The 20,609-nt window shown below is 43.3% G+C and overlaps 1 protein-coding gene across 2 annotated transcripts in view; it reads right to left on the reverse strand.

Annotated features, from left to right (window-relative positions):
• osbpl3b (oxysterol binding protein-like 3b) overlaps nt 1–20,609 on the reverse strand; it is a 222,673-nt gene that overhangs the window by 160,939 nt on the left and 41,125 nt on the right. For both annotated transcript variants that reach the window (XM_060824591.1, XM_060824590.1), the window contains exon 2: nt 7,743–7,958. In XM_060824591.1, the coding sequence (XP_060680574.1) occupies nt 7,743–7,841 (99 nt within the window). In that variant the 5' untranslated portion in view covers nt 7,842–7,958. The remainder of the gene's footprint in view (nt 1–7,742; nt 7,959–20,609) is intronic.

A 20,609-nucleotide genomic window follows, 5' to 3' on the forward strand; every position in this document is an offset into this window, starting at 1 on the left:
TTACCACATCTTACCAACATAACACATGCATACAGATCAACAGAGTACTGAACTACAGTGATAGTGGTTAGGAAAGGGATTGTTTTCCAAAAGTATCATTAAGATATATTAAGATGGGTGACATTCAAAAGACCAGAATTAGGAGACCACAGTTATCTTGGAGGCCTGTAAAGCTAGATGAGATTGCAGAATTTGGGAGGGTCAAGACAATGGAGGGATTGAAAAATGAGCATGAGGAGGTAAAACTGACTCTGAAGATGTTAAAATGGAGACATTGCCGAACTAGGAGCCAATTTAAATCCGTGCATACAGGCGTAACTCGTGGACAGAGACTGCTGCAGGTTAGAATTCAAACAATAGAGTTTTAGGTGACCTCAAGTTTATAGAGGACTGAACTTGGGAAGTTGATCAGCAATGTGTTAAAACAGTAATGTCTGGAGATAGCGAAGGATCAGTGTTCCAACAGCAGGTAAGACCCTGAACAGGAGTCCAGTTTCCAGTGCAGGTCTGATTGGAAGTTTATCTTGGCATCAAATACAACACCAAAAGTTATGTATAGTCTGGTTCAGCATCAGATATTTACCAGAGAGGGGTTGTGGTTGGTGGCTCAGCAACATAGCATTCAGCAGGGTCAAAATAAATGGTTTCAGTTTTACAATAGTCAATTTTGCAGGAAACTTTGTTTTACACTGTAATGGACATCAGACAAACAGTGTGAAAGTGTACAGACAGCACAGGGGTCATGAAAGGCAGTAGTAAAGTAGTGCTAGGTGTCACTGTACTTGGAAATATAAGATTAGAGTTATTATTTAAAGAGGGATGCAATGAAATCTCAACACTATTAGTTACAGGATTTTCAGGGAGAATAGACAGTCGGAGTAGAAAAGGAGGGGGTGATTGCAAGATTGGTCAAAGAAACAAAGCATTTCATCCCTTCTCAGATACAAGTAAGAGGAGCATCAAATGAAACTACACAAGTTGAACTGAGTTACAAAAATAAGCAATAATCAGACTGATGTGATACAACAAATCCCAAATTAGTCAGAGAGAGGTGGAAGAGCAAATTAGTAGGCAAATTGCTGAGAAGAGAAGGAACATAAAGGATTGTATTGGTAGGGAATTTCAACTATCCTCACGTTAACTAGAATAAATTGAATATGAAAAAAAAGATGGGGCAGTGCTCTAAGCTTCATTTAAGGACATAATCAGATGGAAGGTGTTATCAGGAGAAAAAAAATTTTAGCAACAGTTATATTTAGTATAGTTACAAGAAAAGATATAGATGGACCAAGAGTGAACGTTTTGCACTGGGGAAAAGCAAAGAAGACAGTGGCACAACAATAGTGAAGAGGATTCTGAACAAATACGTCACCACAAAAAAAAAAGTGTGCGACACCGTAATCTAGACTGGCCAATCAGATGTATGCAAGAAGAGGTTGTACGATCTCCTGCATACCACAAAGGTAATAGGCACCTCTGACTCACTGCAAATGGATAAGATTAAAGATTAAGACTGTTAAGAATGTCACAAAAGGTCTGACTGGTTGTGCAGCTGGAGAGGATTACACACAAGTAGAGAGAGGAAACCACAGAGGTGGTGTGAAAACAAAAGATGAGAATTTTAAAAGTTAGGCTTTGTTTAACCTGGAGCCAAACATAGGAGGGTGACTATGTGGATGACAAAGGGGACAAAATCTGGTATGAATAAAGACAAAGATACAGCTTTAGGCTACCTCAGAGCATAGGGACCAGCCAAAGGCACACTGGAATATTCGAGACAAATGGTAACATAAGGCTTGGAAGAAGATTCCAGCAGATGAGTTGGTAAGGGCAAACTTCAGCAACATGTGAGAAGGAAATATGCAGTCTTAAAGATGATGCAAATGCAGTCAGAAGATCTCCTTGGATTCAAATATAACATCAAATTTACAAATTATCTAGGTTCATCTCACACTGTTGCTTGGCAGATGAACATAGGAACAGGAGCAGGCCATTCAGCATCAGCCTATACCACCATTCAGTGGGAACATGGCTGATCTGTGGCCAAACTCCATATCTCTTTGGACCATATCCCTTAATATCTGTGCTTAACAAGAAAAAATTATTTATCTCTGACCGAAAATTAACTACTGATCCACTGTCATTTGTGGCAGAGAGTTCCAAACATTTACCAGCTTGCATGTGTAGAAGTGCTTCCTAACATCGCTCCTAAAGCATCCGGCCCTAATTCTCAGACTATAGTCCCTCGTTCTAGAATCTCCAGCCAGTTTATCTTTAAGTTACCTTGAGAGGTATTGAGTCAGTAGCAAAGGAACAAAGTTTGGAGCAGAGATTGAAAACAAAATCTTCAGTCTTTCCAATATTTAACTGGAAGAAGTTTCAGATCATTCAGTAATGGACATTGATAGGCATTCTGAAAATGTTTCAACAAGGAGAATTCAACAGAAACAGTTGTGAGGCAAAGCTGGTTACCATCAAAGCTCATTTGAAAACTCTATGCTTTCAGATGATGCTACTGAGAATTAGAGAAGTAATAAAGATGAGAAATAAGAGCTGGCCATGGTTAGATTATTTTGGGATATGACAGGTAGTGAATGGTACAGAAGCAGGAAGAGAAATCATTGCAAGTTATATTCTGGACGTGATTAGACAGCATTCTCATTCAGTTGAATGACAGTAGAGGAGAATCATTTGCTTATTTCTATCAAAGGCTTCAGGCAGGTCAAGAGGATGAAGAGGGATAGTTTACTGCTGTCACAATCAGACTGGAAGCATTTGTGTCTTTGATTAAAGCTGTTTCTGTACTGTGGCGGACACGAACATCTGATTTGAGGAATTCAAACAAGGAGTTTCAGAAGAGATGATATGCCAACATGCTCAAAGACTCTGTACAGGAAAAGAAGTTTGGACATATTGCAGCTTTCAAAAATAATGGAGTCGGGGTTGTTTTTGAAGAGAGGGTGATTGTAGTAGATTGAAAAGGAGTGAGGAACAACACTTCCTGCAAACACACGAGCTATATTCTGTAGTAAGCTTCTATTTGCAAGTAGCATGCTCAATTAGCAAAAGGAACTGCATTCAGAAAATTCCATCCTAACGCCACCTGCTAATACTGAGCAGAACAGGTAGCCTACCCCAGCTCAACATAAAATCATATTTGTCAAGTGAAGCTAATTTAAGAAGAGGAGCTGGAAAAAACAAAATCGAACATTTTTTGTTATACATGCCTTAACAGTTCAGGACAATTGAGGAACAAAAAAAACCCCACCCCTTTTTAATGATGAAGTATCAAAAATTAAAGCATGAGGTATAACCATTGAATACAATCCTTTGGTGGAAATTATAGGCTGGGAGGTCTTACATCAGTGATAGGGAAATTGTGCAAGAAACTTGCACTCCAGTTTCTTGGCTCAAACATTATTGTCTCTTCCTCAAAAGAAATTCAAAGATGATAGGGCAGTGGATGGCGTCAAATGGACATTACTAAAACATTTGACAAGTTCCCTCATGGTAGGCTGATCCAGAAGATCAAACTGCATGAAATCCATGGGGAGTTAGTAACTTGGATACAAAATTGGTTTGGCCATAGATGTCAGAGGGATGTGTTTCTGACTGGAGGCCTGTGATCAGTGGTGTTCCAGAACAATCAGTGTTAGGACCAGGGATGTTTGTAATATATAAATAACTTCAATAAAAATGTCGGAGAGTTGATTAGTAAGTTGTAGATGACAAAAATTAATGGAATTGTGGATAGTGAGAAAGGGTATCAAAGGATGCAGTGGGATACAGATCAGCTGGAACATTGGATGGAGAAGTGACAGTTGGAGTTTAATCCAGACAAGCGAGAGGTGATGCATCTTGGGAGGTCAAATGCAAGAGAAAAGTGCATTGCAAACATCTGGGACACTTAAGCATAGGGACCTTGGGACGCAAACTCCCTGAAGGTAGCAAAACAAGCGGATAACGTTTTAAAAAAGGACAAACACTGCATGTTTGCCTTCATCGTTCATGATGTTGAGTAGAAAATTCAGCAATGCTGCAGTTGTGTAAGATTTTAGTTAGGCCACATTAGGAATACTAGGTGCAGCTTGGAGTGCAATAGCTATTAAAGAGAGACTGGAAAAACTTGACTGCTTTCGCTAAAGCATCAGAGGCCGAGTGACAACTTGCTAGAAGTATATAAAAATCTGAGAGGCATGCATTGGGTGGATAGTTGGGAGTAAGTTTCCCAGGATAGAAATGTCAAATACAATGGGTCTTTGCTTTAAGGTGAGGGGGGAACTTTCAAAAGGCGATGCGAGAGGCAGGTTAGACCATAAGACACAGGAACAGATATTAGGCCATTCAGCCCATTGAGTCTGCACTGCCATTCAATAATGGCTGATAGGTTTCTCAACCTCATTCTCCTGCTTTCTTCCCATAACCTTTGACACCCAAGAACCGATCTATCTATCTTAAATACACTCAATGACCTGGCCTCCATAGCCTGCTGTAGCAGTAAATTCCACAGATTCACCATCTCTGGCTGAAGAGGTTTCTCCTTATCTCTGTTCGAAATCATTTTCCCTTTAAGGCTGCGCCCTCGAGTACTGGTCTCTCCTACCAACGGAAACATCTTTCCAACATCCACTCTGTCCAGTCCTCAAACATTCCTCTCATACGTTCAGCTTTACATTCCTGGGACCATTCTCCTGAACGTTCTCTGAACACACTCCAGTGACAGAACATCCTTCCTGAGATATGGGGCCCAAAACTGCACACAATACTCCAAATGTGGTCTGACCAACGCCTTATAGAGCCTCAGAAGTACATTGCATTTTCCTTCCTAACTATGGATTCAATCTGCATGTTTACCTTGAGAGAATCCAGGACATGAACTCCCTTAGCTTCTGAATTTTCTGCCCATTTAGAACATAGTCCATTCCTCTATTCTTCCTCGCACAGTACATGACCTCACACTTTTCAACACTGTCTTCCATCTGTCACTTCTTCGCCCACTCTCCTAACCTGTCTAAATCCTACTGCAGCCTCCCTGCCTCATCAATGCTACCTGTCCCTCTACCCATCTTTGTATCATCTGCAAACTTAGCCAGAATGCCCTCAGTTCCTTCATCTAGATCATTAATGCATAAAGTGAGAAGTTTTGGCCCCAAAACTGAGCCTTGCGGAACACCACGTGTCGCTGGCTGCCATCCTGAGAAAGGCCCCTTTATCCCCACTCTCTGTTTTCTGCCAGACAGCCAAGCTTCTATTGGCCGTCTTGCCTCTGACAACATGGGCCCTTCTCTTACTCAGAAACCTCCTATGCAGCACCTTGTCAAAGACCTTCCTGAAGTCCAGATGGATAACATACAATGGTTCTCCTTGGTCTAACCTGCTCGTTACTTACTCGAAGAGAATTCAAGCAGATTTGTCAGGCATGACGTCCCCTTGATGAAACCCTGCTGGCTTTGCCCTTCTTTACCATACTCTACCAAGTATCAGAGAGGGTCACAGGAGCCAGGAATGCATTGCCAGGGGAGGTGGTAGAAGCAAATATTATAGCAATGTTTAAGAGGCATTTAGACAGACACATGAACAGACAAAGGAGAGAGGGATACGAGCTATGTTGAGTTTGTACAGATCATCACAGTCAGCACAGATGTGGTGGGCCAAAGGACCAGTTCGTGATGTGTACTGTTCTACGACAGCACCTTCAAGGGTAGTCGCTGCAGCTGAGACTGCCACTCCCACATGGGTCTCTACAGCCACAACAGATGCTGCTCTACCCATACAGACTGAAGCAAGCCTTCCCAGGTGTAGATCCATGGTCTTGCGAGACTAACAGATACGACTACTATTCTTCTATGACTGTTATTTAGAGGCATAAATTTAAAAGGAAAATAGTCATGAAATATCTGTTTGTAAACATATTCCTTATTAAACTACATCAAAACAACAGGCTAAATTATTGAGTACAGTCTCTTAGTTCTCTCAAAGACTACAGAAGTAACAACTATGTTTTCAAACTTAAAGAACATAGAACAGTTGTAGTGTAGTTGCAATTAAAAAGCAATGTTTTGTTTTGGTTGAATGTACAAATTACATCTTTTTTTTCAGTAGTTATTCTGCATACAATCTGGACTAGTGTAATAAATAACATTAGAATACACAAGAACACTTCTGAAGAAAAATTCACAATACAGGTTTTTTTTAAAAGAAGTAACAAAGAGGATTGATGAGGGCAGAGTGTTGGATGTGATCTATATGGACTGCAGTAAGGCATTCAATAAGGTTCCCCATGGAAGACTGGCTAGCAAGATTACAGCTCATGGAATACAGGGAGAACTAGCCATTTAGATACAGAACTGGCTCAAAGGTACAAGACAGAGGGTAGTGGTGGAGGGTTGCTTTTCAGACTGGAGGCCTGTGACCAGTGGAGTGCAACAAGGGTCAGTGCTGGGTCCTCTACTTTTCAACATTTATAAAAATGATTTGGATGGGAGCATAAGAGGTATAGTTAGTAAGTTTGCAGAAGACACTAAAATTGGAGGTATAGTGCACAGTGAAATAGGTGACCTCAATTACAGCAGGATCTTGATTTAGATGGGCCAATGTGCTGAGAAGTGGTAGTGGACTTTAATTCAGATAAATGCAAGGTGCTGCACTTTGGGAATGCCAATTTTAGCAGGTCTTATACACTTAATGGTAAGGTCCTAGGGAGTGTTGCTAAACAAAGAGACCTTGGAGTGCAGGTTCATAGCTCCTTGAAAGTAAAGTCGCAGTTAGATAGGATAGTGAAGACGGCATTTGGTATGCTTTCCTTTATTGGTCAGAGTATTAGTAAAGGAATTGGCTGGTCATGTTGCGGCTGTACAGGACATTGGTTAGGCCACTTTTGGAATATTGCGTGCAATTCTGGTCTCCTTCCTATCAGAAGGATGTTGTGAAACTTGAAAGCATTCAGAAAAGATTTACAAGGATGTTGCCAGGGTTGGAGAATTTGAGCTGCAGGGAGAGGTTGAATTTGGGACTGTTTTCCCTGGAGCGTTGAAGGCTATGGGGTGACCTATGAAGGCAGATAGGATAAACAGACAAGGTCTTTTCGCTGGGGTGGGGGTGTCCAGAAGTAGAGGGCATAGGTTTAGGGTGAGAGGGGAAAAGATATAAAAGAGAACTAAGGGGCAACGTTTTCACGCAGAGGGTGGTGCGTGTATGGAATTAGCTGCCAGACAAAGTACTGGAGGCTGGGATAATTCCAACATTTAAAAGGCATCTGGATAGGTACATGAATAGGAAGGGTTTGGAGGGATATGGGCAAGTGCTGGCAAGTCGGACTAGATGGAGTTGGGATATCTGGTCTGCATGGACGAGTTGGACCGAAGGGCCTGTTTCTGTACTGTACATCTCTATGCCTGTAAAATATTGTTGCACTATCCATAAATGCTGCCAGACCTCCTAAATATTTACACCATTGTGTTATAATTTTGCATATTTACAGGTTTTTAGCTAATAATATACAGACTACTACATTCCATTGCACAGTCACTCGCAAATATTCTGCAGTTAGCGATATGGCAGTAAAGCTCTTAATGCAATTTAGAAAAAAAAAGTCAAAAAAACAAATAAGCAAACTTTACCATGTGAATTAAAAGTGTGGTAATGGTCTGACACGATCCTTTGTTTTTCCTTGAGGATATAGGCCGCAGATATGACATTTAAATAAACATCTATTAAAAATGAGTAAAGAGAATGTTCTGTACCTGGCGAATATCTGGTCTAAGACAGCTGTTGGAACTCCGACTTGGACTTAATAACTTCTGTGGTGCTGTGGCAATGCTTTGCTCATTGCTGTTCATCATGATATTTGTTTGGGTATCCTCTGGAACCAAGTTAGGTCTAAGCAGCTCGACTTGAAATACTCGCAGTTCCTGTCATCCCACAGGAGCTCTGTTTGTGACGTTTATCATCATTTTATCCTAAAAAACAATGAACAGATTACATATATTCATATTATCTTCAAACGTGTCAAAATACACAAACAATTAGTAAGTTACCTTTCTAAAATGCTAGTCAGTAGAATGTAGACACTGCAGTAACGGATATTTCAAATAAATTTTACAATTTTTTCAGCTGCTGTAGCTTATATTACAGAATTAATGAGATCAGGCTAACTGGTAATACAAATTCAGATAGAAGATCAAACCACCCCCATATCCACATTCCCAAGAGCATGAGTAACCCTGTCCTTTCACACAGTTACATAGAGCATGAAGGAATTGCAGTGTTTTGCAGAAGACATACTAAAGGCCCAAATCCTCATAAACAGTAAAACCTCAAAGTTATACTGGGATTGCAAGTCATTTAAATCAGCTAGAACAGACAAAGTACCATTTTTATAACATCAAAATGAACATCAACTTTTTATCTGAGATTCCAAAAAGGTGTATATACTGCACTAAGATTGATTTTTCTACGTTAAATCATCAAGATATATTGCTGTAGAACAAATAACATTCTTTGGGTCAGATTGTCAACAGACATTCTTGCTTACCTGGTAACATTTTTTATTGGAATAATGGGTTCTCAGAATTGTTCTTATATTTGAAATAAAGAAGTTATATATTCAATAGCTTTTTTCTAACTCCACAGTATACCACCTGATCGGTTATTGCCAGCCATGTGACAGACCTTGCACTGGGTACATTGCTGGCAATATTTCCTAATTCTGGAAATGCTTCTTTGGTTTGTAATGTCCCAAGGTCATGAAACGGACTAAATGCCAATCCCAACTTCTGGTAAACAACAAGTAAAATAATAAAATCCACAGGAAAATTCATTCCCATTTCCAGTCTGACCGAATAATCACAGACATGAAACATCAACTTTATTCACCAGATGCTGCCTTATCCAAAAACCCATTGGACCACTTCCCCACAAACAGGCAAAGCCTACCCTTTGGCAACACAGCTCAAGCATGAAGTTGTAATACTGAAGATATCTTGTGTTCAGGTCAGGCTACACCTCGTGTGCGGTGTTCAATTCCCAGCACTGAGTCACAGAATGATATAACATTTACAGCACAGCAGGAGGCCATTCAGCCTGTAGTGTTTAAAGTGGTAATTTACCTCGGGTCACCACCCACCTTTTCCTGTGGCCCTGCAACTTTTTCCTTTTAAGATGATGATGATATAATTTCCTTGTGGAAGATCACAGATATTCAAGAAGCAATAATAAACCCAGCAAAAATGGACTATGTCAGAGAACTGAAATTATGTGAGAGATACATTTGAATACATCAGCCACAAATTTGTGTGAATGAAATTGAAACTTGGAGCTAAATGCAAGTAGGAGAAAGTGAGGTCTGCAGATGCTGGAGATCAGAGCTGAAAATGTGTTGCTGGAAAAGCACAACAGGTCAGGCAGCATCCAAGGAACAGGAAATTCGACGTTTCGGGCATGAGCCCTTCATCAGGAATGAGGAAAGTGTGTCCAGCAGGCTAAGATAAAAGGTAGGGAGGAAAGACTTGGGGGAGGGGTGATGGAGATGTGATAGGTGGAAGGAGGTCAAGGTGAGGGTGATAGGCCAGAGTGGGGTGGGGGCGGAGAGGTCAAGAAGAAGATTGCAGGTTAGGAGGGCGGTGCTGAGTTCAAGGGAATCGACTGAGACAAGGTGGGGGGAGGGGAAATGAGGAAACTGGAGAAATCCGAGTTCATTCCTTGTGGTTGGAAGGTTCCCAGGCGGAAGATGAGGCGCTCTTCCTCCAACCGTCGTGTTGTTATGTTCTGGCGATGGAGGAGTCCAAGGACCTGCATGTCCTTGGTGGAGTGGGAGGGGGAGTTAAAGTGTTGAGCCACGGGGTGGTTGGGTTGGTTGGTCCGGGTGTCCCAGAGGTGTTCTCTGAAGCATTCCGCAAGTAGGCAGCCTGTCTCCCCAATATAGAGGAGGCCACATCGGGTGCAGCGGATGCAATAGATGATGTGTGTGGAGGTGCAGGTGAATTTGTAGCGGATATGGAAGGATCCCTTGGGGCCTTGGAGAGAGGTAAGGGAGGAGGTGTGGGCGCAAGTTTTGCATTTCTTGCGGTTGCAGGGGAAGGTGCCGGGAGTGGAGGTTGGATTGGTGGGGGGTGTGGACCTGATGAGGGAGTCACGGAGGGAGTGGTCTTTTCAGAACACTGATAGGGGAGGGGAGGGAAATATATCCCTGGTGGTGGGGTCCGTTTGGAGGTGGCGGAAATGACAGTGGATGATATGCTGTATACAGAGGTTGGTGGGGTGGTAGGTGAAAACCAGTGGGGTTCTGTCCTGGTGGCAGTTGGAGGGGCGGGGCTCAAGGGCGGAGGAGAGGGAAATGGAGGAGATGCGGTGGAGGGCACCATCGATCACGTCTGGGGGGAATCTGCGGTCCTTGAAGAAGGAGGCCATTTGGGCTGTACGGTATTGGAACTGGTCCTCCTGGGAGCAGATGCGGCGGAGACGAAGGAATTGGGAATATGGGATGGCATTTTTACAGGGGGCAGGGTGGGAGGAGGTGTAGTCTAGGCAGCTATGGGAGTCAGTCGGTTATAGTAGATGTCTGTGTTGATCAGTTTATAGTAGATGTCTGTGTTGATACCTATGCCCTCGGATTAATGAGTTGAAAACACACAGCGAGACATTGAACAATTCTTCCGCCGCCTTCGCCTCCGTGCTTACTTTTTCAACCAAGACTCTCGCCCACCCTCTGACGACCCCTTCTCCCGCCTCCAACACACCCCATCCACCTGGACGCCCCGTGCTGGCCTCTTACCCGCCCTCGATCTCTTTATAGTCAACTGCCGCTGCGACATTAACCGACTCAACCTGTCCACCCCTCTTACCCACTCCAACCTCTCACCCTCGAAACGTGCAGCCCTCCACTCCCCTTCGCTCCAACCCCAACCTCACCATCAAACCGGCAGACAAGGGAGGCGCGGTAGTAGTTTGGCGCACCGACCTTTATACCGCTGAGGCCAAACACCAGCTCGTGGACGCCTCCTCCTACTGCCCCCTTGACCATGACCCCACCTCCCACCACCAAACCATCATCTCCCAGACCATCCATAACCTCATCACTTCAGGGGATCTCCCATCCACCGCCTCCAACCTCATTGTCCCACAACCCCGCATCGTCCGTTTCTACCCCCTGCCCAAAATCCACAAACCTGACTGCCCCGGCCGACCCATTATCTCAGCCTGCTCCTGCCCCACCGAACTCATCTCCGCATACCACGACACGGTTCTGTCCCCTTTAGTCCAAGAACTCCCCAGCTACATTCAGGACACCACCCACGCCCTCCACCTCCTCCAGGATTTTCGCTTCCCCGGTCCCCAACGCCTTATCTTCACGATGGACATCCAGTCCCTGTACACCTCCATCCCCCATCACGAAGGACTCAAAGCCCTCTGCTTCTTCCTTTCCCGCCGTACCAACCAGTACCCTTCCACTGACACCCTCCTTCGACTGACTGAACTGGTCCTCACCCTGAACAACTTCTCTTTCCAATCCTCCCACTTCCTCCAAACTAAGGGAGTTGCCATGGGCACCCGCATGGGCCCCAGCTATCCTACGAAGAGACAGGCATATGTGGAACAGTCCATCTTCCGCAACTACACTGGCAGCACCCCCCACCTTTTCCTCCGCTACATCGATGACTGTATCGGCGCTGCCTCGTGCTCCCACGAGGAGGTTGAACAGTTCATCCACTTTACCAACATCTTCCACCCTGACCTCAAATTCACCTGGACTGTCTCAGACTCCACCCTCCCCTTCCTAGACCTCTCCATTTCTATCTTGGGCGACCGAATCAACACAGACATCTACTATAAACCAACTGACTCCCACAGCTACCTAGACTACACCTCCTCCCACCCTGCCCCCTGTAAAAACGCCATCCCATATTCCCAATTCCTTAGTCTCCGCCGCATCTGCTCCCAGGAGGACCAGTTCCAATACCGTACAGCCCAGATGGCCTCCTTCTTCAAGGACCGCAGATTCCCCCCAGACGTGATCGACGATGCCCTCCACCGCATCTCCTCCACTTCCCGCTCCTCCGCCCTTGAGCCCCGCCCCTCCAACTGCCACCAGGACAGAACCCCACTGGTTCTCACCTACCACCCCACCAACCTCTGTATATAGCGTATCATCCACCGTCATTTACGCCACCTCCAAACGGACCCCACCACCAGGGATATATTTCCCTCCCCTCCCCTATCAGCGTTCCGAAAAGGCCACTCCCTCCGTGACTCCCTCGTCAGGTCCACACCCCCCACCAACCCAACCTCCACTCCCGGTACCTTCCCCTGCAACCGCAGGAAATGCAAAACTTGCGCCCACACCTCCTCCTTTACTTCTCTCCAAGGTCCCAAGGGATCCTTCCATATCCGCTACAAATTCACCTGCACCTCCACACACATCATCTATTGCATCCGCTGCACCCGATGTGGCCTCCTCTATATTGGGGAGACAGGCCGCCTACTTGCGGAATGCTTCAGAGAACACCTCTGGGACACCCGGACCAACCAACCCAACCACCCCGTGGCTCAACACTTTAACTCTCCCTCCCACTCCACCAAGGACATGCAGGTCCTTGCACTCCTCCATCGCCAGAACATAACAACACGACGGTTGGAGGAAGAGCGCCTCATCTTCTGCCTGGGAACCTTCCAACCACAAGGAATGAACTCGGATTTCTCCAGTTTCCTCATTTCCCCTCCCCCCTTGTCTCAGTCGATTCCCTCGAACTCAGCACCGCCCTCCTAACCTGCAATCTTCTTCCTGACCTCTCCGCCCCCACCCCACTCTGGCCTATCACCCTCACCTTGACCTCCTTCCACCTATCACATCTCCATCTCCCCTCCCCCAAGTCCCTCCTCCCTACCTTTTATCTTAGCCTGCTGGGCACACTTTCCTCATTTCTGATGAAGGGCTCATGCCCGAAATGTCGAATGTCTCGTTCCTTGGATACTACCTGACCTGCTGCGCTTTTCCAGCAACACATTTTCAGCTAAATGCAAGTAGCAAAGAAAACTTGAATCCTGAACGTTGGTAAAGTAAAGCAACAACTGCAGAGTAAGAGAGCATTGATACCCATTGACACAGACATTACTGAGAACGGAGAGCTGAAAGTCACTCACAATAAATTATTTCATTGAAAATGATCCTGTTGTACAGCAACAGAAGCAAATTAATAGTCACTTCAAGTTGAAGTCTGTTTTTCCTTTCTCTAAGAAGTCTGAAAATGCATAAAGATGGATAAATCCCCAGAACCTCATACGGTGCATCCTAGAACTCTGTGGGAAGCTAGGGAAGTGATTGCTGAGCCCCTTGCTAAGGTATATGTATCAACAGCCACAGGTGAGGTGCCAGAAGCCTGGAAGTTGGCTAACATGGTGCCATTATTTAAGAAAGGCTACAAAAGGAAAATCTTGGGAACGACAGACCAGTGAGCCTGACATCATTAGTGGCTTGTTGGAGGGGATCCAGAGGGACAGGATTTACATGTATTGGGAGAGGCAATGACTGATTGTGGATCATCAACATTGGTTTGTGTGGGAGAAATTGTGTCACACTCGCATGATTTGAGCTTTTTGAAGTAGTAACAAAGAGGACTGATAAGGGCAGAGCAGTGGATGTGATCTATATGGACTTCAGTAAGGCATTCAACAAGATTCCTCATGGTAGACTGGTTAGCAAGGTTAGATCACATGGAATAAGGGAGAACCAGCCATTTGGATACAAAATTGGATTGAAGGAAGAAGACAGGGGGTGGTGGTGGTGGAGAGCTGCTTTTCAGACTGGAGGTTTGTGACCAGCATTGTGCCACAAGGATTGGTGCAGGATCCACTGGCGATCATCGTGTATATAAATGATTTGGATGTGAACATAGGAGTCCCAGATAGTAAGTTTGCAGATGACATCAGAATTGGAAGTCTAGTGGATAGTGAAGGTTACCTCAGATGCACCGTGGTCTAGATCAGATGGGCTAATGGGCCAAGGAGTGGCAGATGGATTTAATTTAGATAAATGGGAAGTGCTGCATTTTGGAAAAGCAAATCAGAGCAGGACTTATATACTTAATGGTAAGGTCCTGGAGAGCGTTACTGAACAATGACACCTCGGAGTGCAGGTTCATAGCTCCTTGAAAGTGGAGTCCTAGGCAGATAGGACAGTGAAGCCGGCATTTGACATGGTTTCCTTCATTAGTCAGAGTATTGAGTACAGGAGTTGGGAGGTCATGTTGCGGCTGTCCAGGATATTGGTTAGGCCACTGTTGGAATACAGCATGCAATTCTAGTCTCCTTCCTATCAGAAATATGTTGTGAAACTTGAAAGGATTCAGAAAAGATTTACAAGGGTGTTGCCAATGTTGGAGGATTTGAGCTATAGGGAGAGGCTGAACAGGCTGGGGCTGTTTTCCCTGGAGAGTAGGAGGCTGAGGGGTGACCTTATAGAGGTTTATAAAATCATGAGGGGCATGGAGAGGGTAAACAGACAAGGTCTTTTCCCTGGTTGGGGGAATCCAAAATTAGAGGACATAGGTTTAGGGTGAGAGGGGAAAGATTTAAAAGGGACATAAGGGGCAACTTTTTATGCAGAGGGTGGTGCACGTATGGAACAAGCTGCCAGAGAAAGTGGTGGAGGCTAATACAATGACAACATTTAATAGGCATCTGGATGGGTATATGAATAGGAAGTGTTTAGAGGGATATGGGCCAAGTGCTGGCAAATGGGACTAGATTAGGTTGGGACATCTGATCAGCCTGAATGAGTTGGACCGAAGGGTCTGTTTCCGTGCTGTACATTTCTATGACTCTCATGTTTTATTTGTATTTTTAACATGAAGAAATTCTAAGTTTTTTTTAAAACTTAGAGGTGCTCTGAAAGCAACATCTTAAATGAGACCAAGTGCCAAAGAGCAATTCACAATCCACGCTGACGTCGTGGCTCAGTGGTTAGCACTGCTGCCTCAGTGCCAGAGACTTGGGTTTGATTCCTGCCTTGTGCAATTGTCTGTGTGGAGTTTGCACATTCTCCCCATATCTGCATGGGTTTCCTCTGGGTGCTCTGGTTTCCTCCTATAATCCAAAGATGTGCAGGTTAGGTGAATTGACCATGCTGAATTGTCCACAGTGTTCAGGGATGTGTAGGTTAGGGGTAAATAAAGGATAATATGGTAGGGGAATGGGTCTGGATGAGTTACTGTTCGGAGGGTAGGTGTGGACTTGAAGAGCCTGTGTCCATACTGTACAGACTCTATGACAAAGCATGATATACAGATGATAAACACAGAATTCACCCCTGAAAATGTACATTCCATTGGACACACTTAAGTAAGGTCGACTAACACTGAACTGAGATTAACAAAGAGTAAACATTACTTTATGGAAACCTTATAAGCCATTAATTTAATAAAGAGACTTTCTTTTGAAAAAAAACCATCAGTATTCTCCAATGTTAGAATTACAGATTTATTCTTAAAGAATTCAAGTGCAAGAATGCTAGATTAATTCTATTTTCAAATTATCTGTCTTCAACTCATCTGGAAAAGTCTTTTGTCAGCTCAACAAAAGCTGAAAGAAACCTACCTGCACATTTGATATGCCATATTCTTCTAAACTGAAAGGGATATTTTGTTTTTTTTTGATGATGGTATTTCAAAATTCCATTTTATCTAAACTGAATCTCAATATGAAATCTTTAATGTTACAAACAATGAAAGATTGTGACACATTTGACAAAATGGTATATTTTCTGAACATTTCAAGCTATGTAAATGACAAAGGATCCTCAGTTTGAATTTCATCAGGTTATTTTCCAGCTGTAGTACATGTTTTCAGCTCAATGAACTCATTCAGGTAAAATGTGAATAAGGTTAGTGATAAAAACAACCAAAGTTAGTTTGAGCAATTTTTGGTGTGATTCGGGGGATGGGTGAATGGTGGTGTGAAAGTCAAAATCAATGGAAGCAAGTTCAGTCACTGACAGGAATGCATTTATACATTCTGTACTGGCCACCTTGCAGTAATTATGTGACCTCTGATTCTGCTGAATTTGCTTTCACTTTGGTTTGTGCCAGCCTTTAGACACATGACTTGAAAAATGTTATCAAGTAGTGTGTCACAGATTTACTGAATGTTCGAGAGAGCAGTTAAGAGAAAGAGAGCGCGCGAGAGAGAGAACCAAACATTCAGAGCAGCTATATTCTAAAGTTTTTGAACATGTAAAAATGACATGCTTCAGCATTAAAAAGCATAGACATCCCTAAAATCAATAGTTATGTCTATTCTCAAGTAGGATTTCCATGAATTTTCTCTCCTTTTATAGCTTTTACTTGTTTAGATCTCAAAAACATTGCAATTCACTTTTCAATCATGTGCAAACCATTTTCCCCTCATTCGCACAAGTATTTCCATGAAAACATGACCCTTTTAAATGGTAAAAAAATTTAAACTCAGTGTATGATATCCAATACCTTCAACACATAGGTATATGAAAAGAATGCATACTGTATTTACTTGATTTTGTTTAGTTTTCCCAACAACTCAAACCACCATGCTTCCAGGTCAGATAATTTACCAACTCCCAAGCCAGTAAGACAACTATAAGCAACTCCAGAGTGCATCCTGTTTAAAGCTGTACACTAGGTATCACTTACACAAATCACGGTGAATAAGGCTGGTGTGCTAAGTATAGCTATGTGAGAACATGAGGTAGCGACAACAAGAGAAACACTGCCTACAAATCGTGAGCGCTTGAAGCTTAATATTCAAGGATACAAAGTATTGAAGATAGATAGAGAATGAAAGAAGCTGGAGTAGCAGTGTTGATTAGGGAAGACAAATGAGACTTTGGAAAGACATTCCTGAAGGAACACCAAGAGAATCCATTGCTTAGTGGTGAGAAGTGAAAAAAAAGGGTGATCATGCTACTGGAGGTTTCTATAGTCGTTCAAATAGCAATTTTGTTTTATTCTTTCGTGGGACATGGACACCACTGGCAACTATAGCAACTGTTGTGTGACCTTGACCTCACTTGACCTTGAAATGTGTAACTTAACTACCCTGTGAAATGGTTTAGCAAGAGTCAACCACCTGGCTGCGTCTCTGGAGTCTCATGGAGACCAGGCCTGGTAAGAACATTAGTGATGCATTTTATAACAGGCATTGATAGGTTCATGCTCATCATTACTGAGAATAACTTTAAGATCTGACAACAACCGATGGGTGAGATCTGAACCCATGTCTCAGAGCATTAATCTCTGGATTACTAATTCATTAGCACTATGCCACTACCTCTCTCCATGTTCAAAATAGTAAGTACAAAACAGGAGTAAACTTTCAGGGGAATTAAAGAAATGTTCATGAACTATAGATTGACGATATCGGAGGGCTTCAGCTCCACAAATGTTAACTGGAAGAGCATGAGATTAAAAGTGCAAAGGTGGGGTGGAATTTCTTAAAGTTCAGGAGAACCTCCCTTAGCAACTGAGAGTTTGGAAAGAGACATTGCCAAATCTAGCGCTGAGGCATTAGTTAGGCCAAGGGAATCAAATATCTGTTCAACAACATCTGGGGGAGAACGATCATGGTACCATTAGATTTAGTAATGGAGAAAAGCAAGGAAAATCCTGAGCAGAACTTCTAAACTGCAACAGGGCAATTTTCAATGAGATGAGGAGAGATCTGGACAGGATACAATGCAACCAAAGACTTACCGGAAACATGTTAAAGCAAACAGGTCAGGCACATACTAGATACTAGTCAGTTCTCCTGCTCTAGGATGCTGCCTGACTATGTACCATGCTATCTCAACTGATATCTGTGACTTTACTTTCAGGAAGCTATGAACCTGCACTCAAAAGGTCTCTTTGTTCAGCGACACTCCTGAAGACCTTACCAGTGTATAAGTCTTGCTAAGATTAGCTTTCCAAAAATGCAGCACCTCGCATTTATCTAAATCAAACTCTAGATGAATTGAAGATTGACTAATGGGATGAACTGGAAAGAGTAGCCGTCCCCACAAATGGAATTTGCTGCCTATAAGGGCAATGGAAGCAACGGATGTCAATGATTTCAAAAGGAAATTGGATGTACAAATTTTGAATGGCTATTGCGATAGAAATAGCAAATGGAGCCAACCAGATGAATCTAGATGGTATGGAAGTAATGGGCAACAGCCTCATTGTTTGCCACTAAGGCTGAAAAGTATCATCAATTTAATGCTTGCAGAAACTAGGCACTTATCACTAACACATAGGCTGGCCATTGTGCTCAAAGGGCATCAATTGCTTCACACTTCACACATGTTGCCACTTTCTGGTTTTCAATCAGTTTATTCAGATTTCCTGTATGTAAAAGCAAAATGCTGTGAATAAGAAATCAGAGCAGGAGTAAGCCATAGTGGGCCTTGGCAATTAGAGTGCCATTCAATACATTCACAACTCCCTGCCTAAAGCATTGTGGGTCTACCTGCAGCACATGGACAGCACCTACTGGGCGGCACGGTGGCACAGTAGGGCGGCACGGTGGCACAGTGGTTAGCACTGCTGCCTCACAGCAACAGAGACCTGGGTTCAATTCCCGACTCAGGCGACTGACTGTGTGGAGTTTGCACGTTCTCCCTGTGTCTGCGTGGGTTTCCTCCGGGTGCTCCGGTTTCCTCCCACAGTTCAAAGATGTGCGGGTCAGGTGAATTGGCCATACTAAATTGCCCGTAGTGTTAGGTAAGGGGTAAATGTAGGGGTATGGGTGGGTTGCGCTTCAGCGGGTCAGTGTGGACTTGTTGGGCCGAAGGGCCTGTTTCCACACTGTAAGTAATCTAAGTAATCTAATCTAATCTACAGTGCAGGAAGGCAGCTGACCACCACCTTGTCAATGGCAACTAGGGACAGGCAATAAATGCTAGCCAGACAGTAACACTCACACCCCACGAGAATAAAGACAAAAGACACAATCTTCTACGTCAACCGCACTTGCATAAGCTATGTCAAATGCCCTTAAACCTCTTATACCCAAAGATTATCAACTGGAGTCTTGAATATACTCAACAAGGTCCACAGACTGCTGGGGAACAACGCAAAAGATTCACAATTCTTTAAGTGACATAATTTCTTTCCCTGTCAGTGTTAAAGAACTGACCCTTAAGCACAAAACTGTGGTCCTGAACTTAAGAGTTTTCTGTCAGGAGAAACAACCTCAATACCTAACCTGTCAGGCCCTTTAAAAATACTTTATGCATTTCACTGACACAATGTTTCATTCTTCTAAACTCCAGAGAATATAAGCTCAAAGAAATTCCTAAATATTAAAGAAAGAAAATTCCTTCTTTCAAGGTTGAAAAAGATTACAGTTTGTACCTTTCAATTGTAGCATTAACATCAGAAAAAAAATATTTTCTGAAAGGCTATATTTAACAAGACTACATTCTCTTCCTTTTTACAAGATTAATAATGTAATATACAGGTTCGCTGTCGTCCTTCTTTATTGACTACAAACATGCAGAGTGAGCTAGTTATGCAAAACAATATCATTCTAAAGCAGGCTGGGCTAAACCTGATTCAGGAACACGGTCATCTCAAGGAGGTCATGATACCAAGCTTCAACTTCATACCAACTGACATACAATTGCATTTAATTGAGAGAAAACCTTCAAATGTCATTTTAAAAAGGACACTTTGGAGCTCTGTCATTTTGTTGGCCCGTTTCTGCATCAGTCGAAGCATACACTCAGAGTCACGATATGGCTCTAACTTCTTCATCTTTATTCCGAGCCCCAGAGAGAGAGTGTGTGATCGCCCACGTATACAAAGACATGAGTTCTTGGGCTTCTCTCGAAGAGCAGATTCTTAAGGAATTATATAGTGACTGACAGGGAGTAGCATCCAAATAAGGCAACATCTATACTGATTGGGTGCCTGTTGCAATTAGCAAGCTGTAATAGTAAACATTAAGCCATCTGGTATTACACAATAAGATGTTCCTCACCTCGTTAACTGGCATTACACAATGGGTGTTCTTTACCTCATTAAACCACTACCCTTGCCTCCGACACCTCAGTCAGGATAAAGGGCTTATGCCCGAAACGTCGAATTTCCTGTTCCTTGGATGCTGCCTGACCTGCTGCGCTTTTCCAGCAACACATTTTCAGCTCTGAACTCCAGCATCTGCAGTCCTCACTTTGTCCTCCAGCACCTCAGTGTTTATTGCAAGTTCTTATCAAGTCAAAGTCATGTTAGCTGAGCCTTTCTCAAGCAACCCTAAACTTAACTCTTGCCCAACCTGCTCATACACTTTCTCAATTTCTCCATCATTAAAATTTAATCAGTGAGCTGCATTTCTTCTAACAGTTGGAAAGCTCAAATTTTCCTCAAAATGATCAGCAGCTCAAGTGACCTGGGCCCTTCAATCCCATATTACTAAGTGAGTATTAGTTTCAAATTGATACTTGCATATTAACAGGCATCTTAATTATGACAGGAAGGCAGAAACAGGATGAAAACACAACCACCAATGAGGAAGCAATTCAAATTGGGAATGATCCAGTCAAAAATTAGGGGAGTGTAAAGATCTCAGTGGGCTAAAAGTGCTTACAGAATTTGTGAAGGATT

The sequence above is a fragment of the Hemiscyllium ocellatum genome, chromosome 5, assembly GCF_020745735.1.
Source record: "Hemiscyllium ocellatum isolate sHemOce1 chromosome 5, sHemOce1.pat.X.cur, whole genome shotgun sequence".
In the NCBI taxonomy this organism is placed as follows: Eukaryota; Metazoa; Chordata; class Chondrichthyes; order Orectolobiformes; family Hemiscylliidae; genus Hemiscyllium; species Hemiscyllium ocellatum.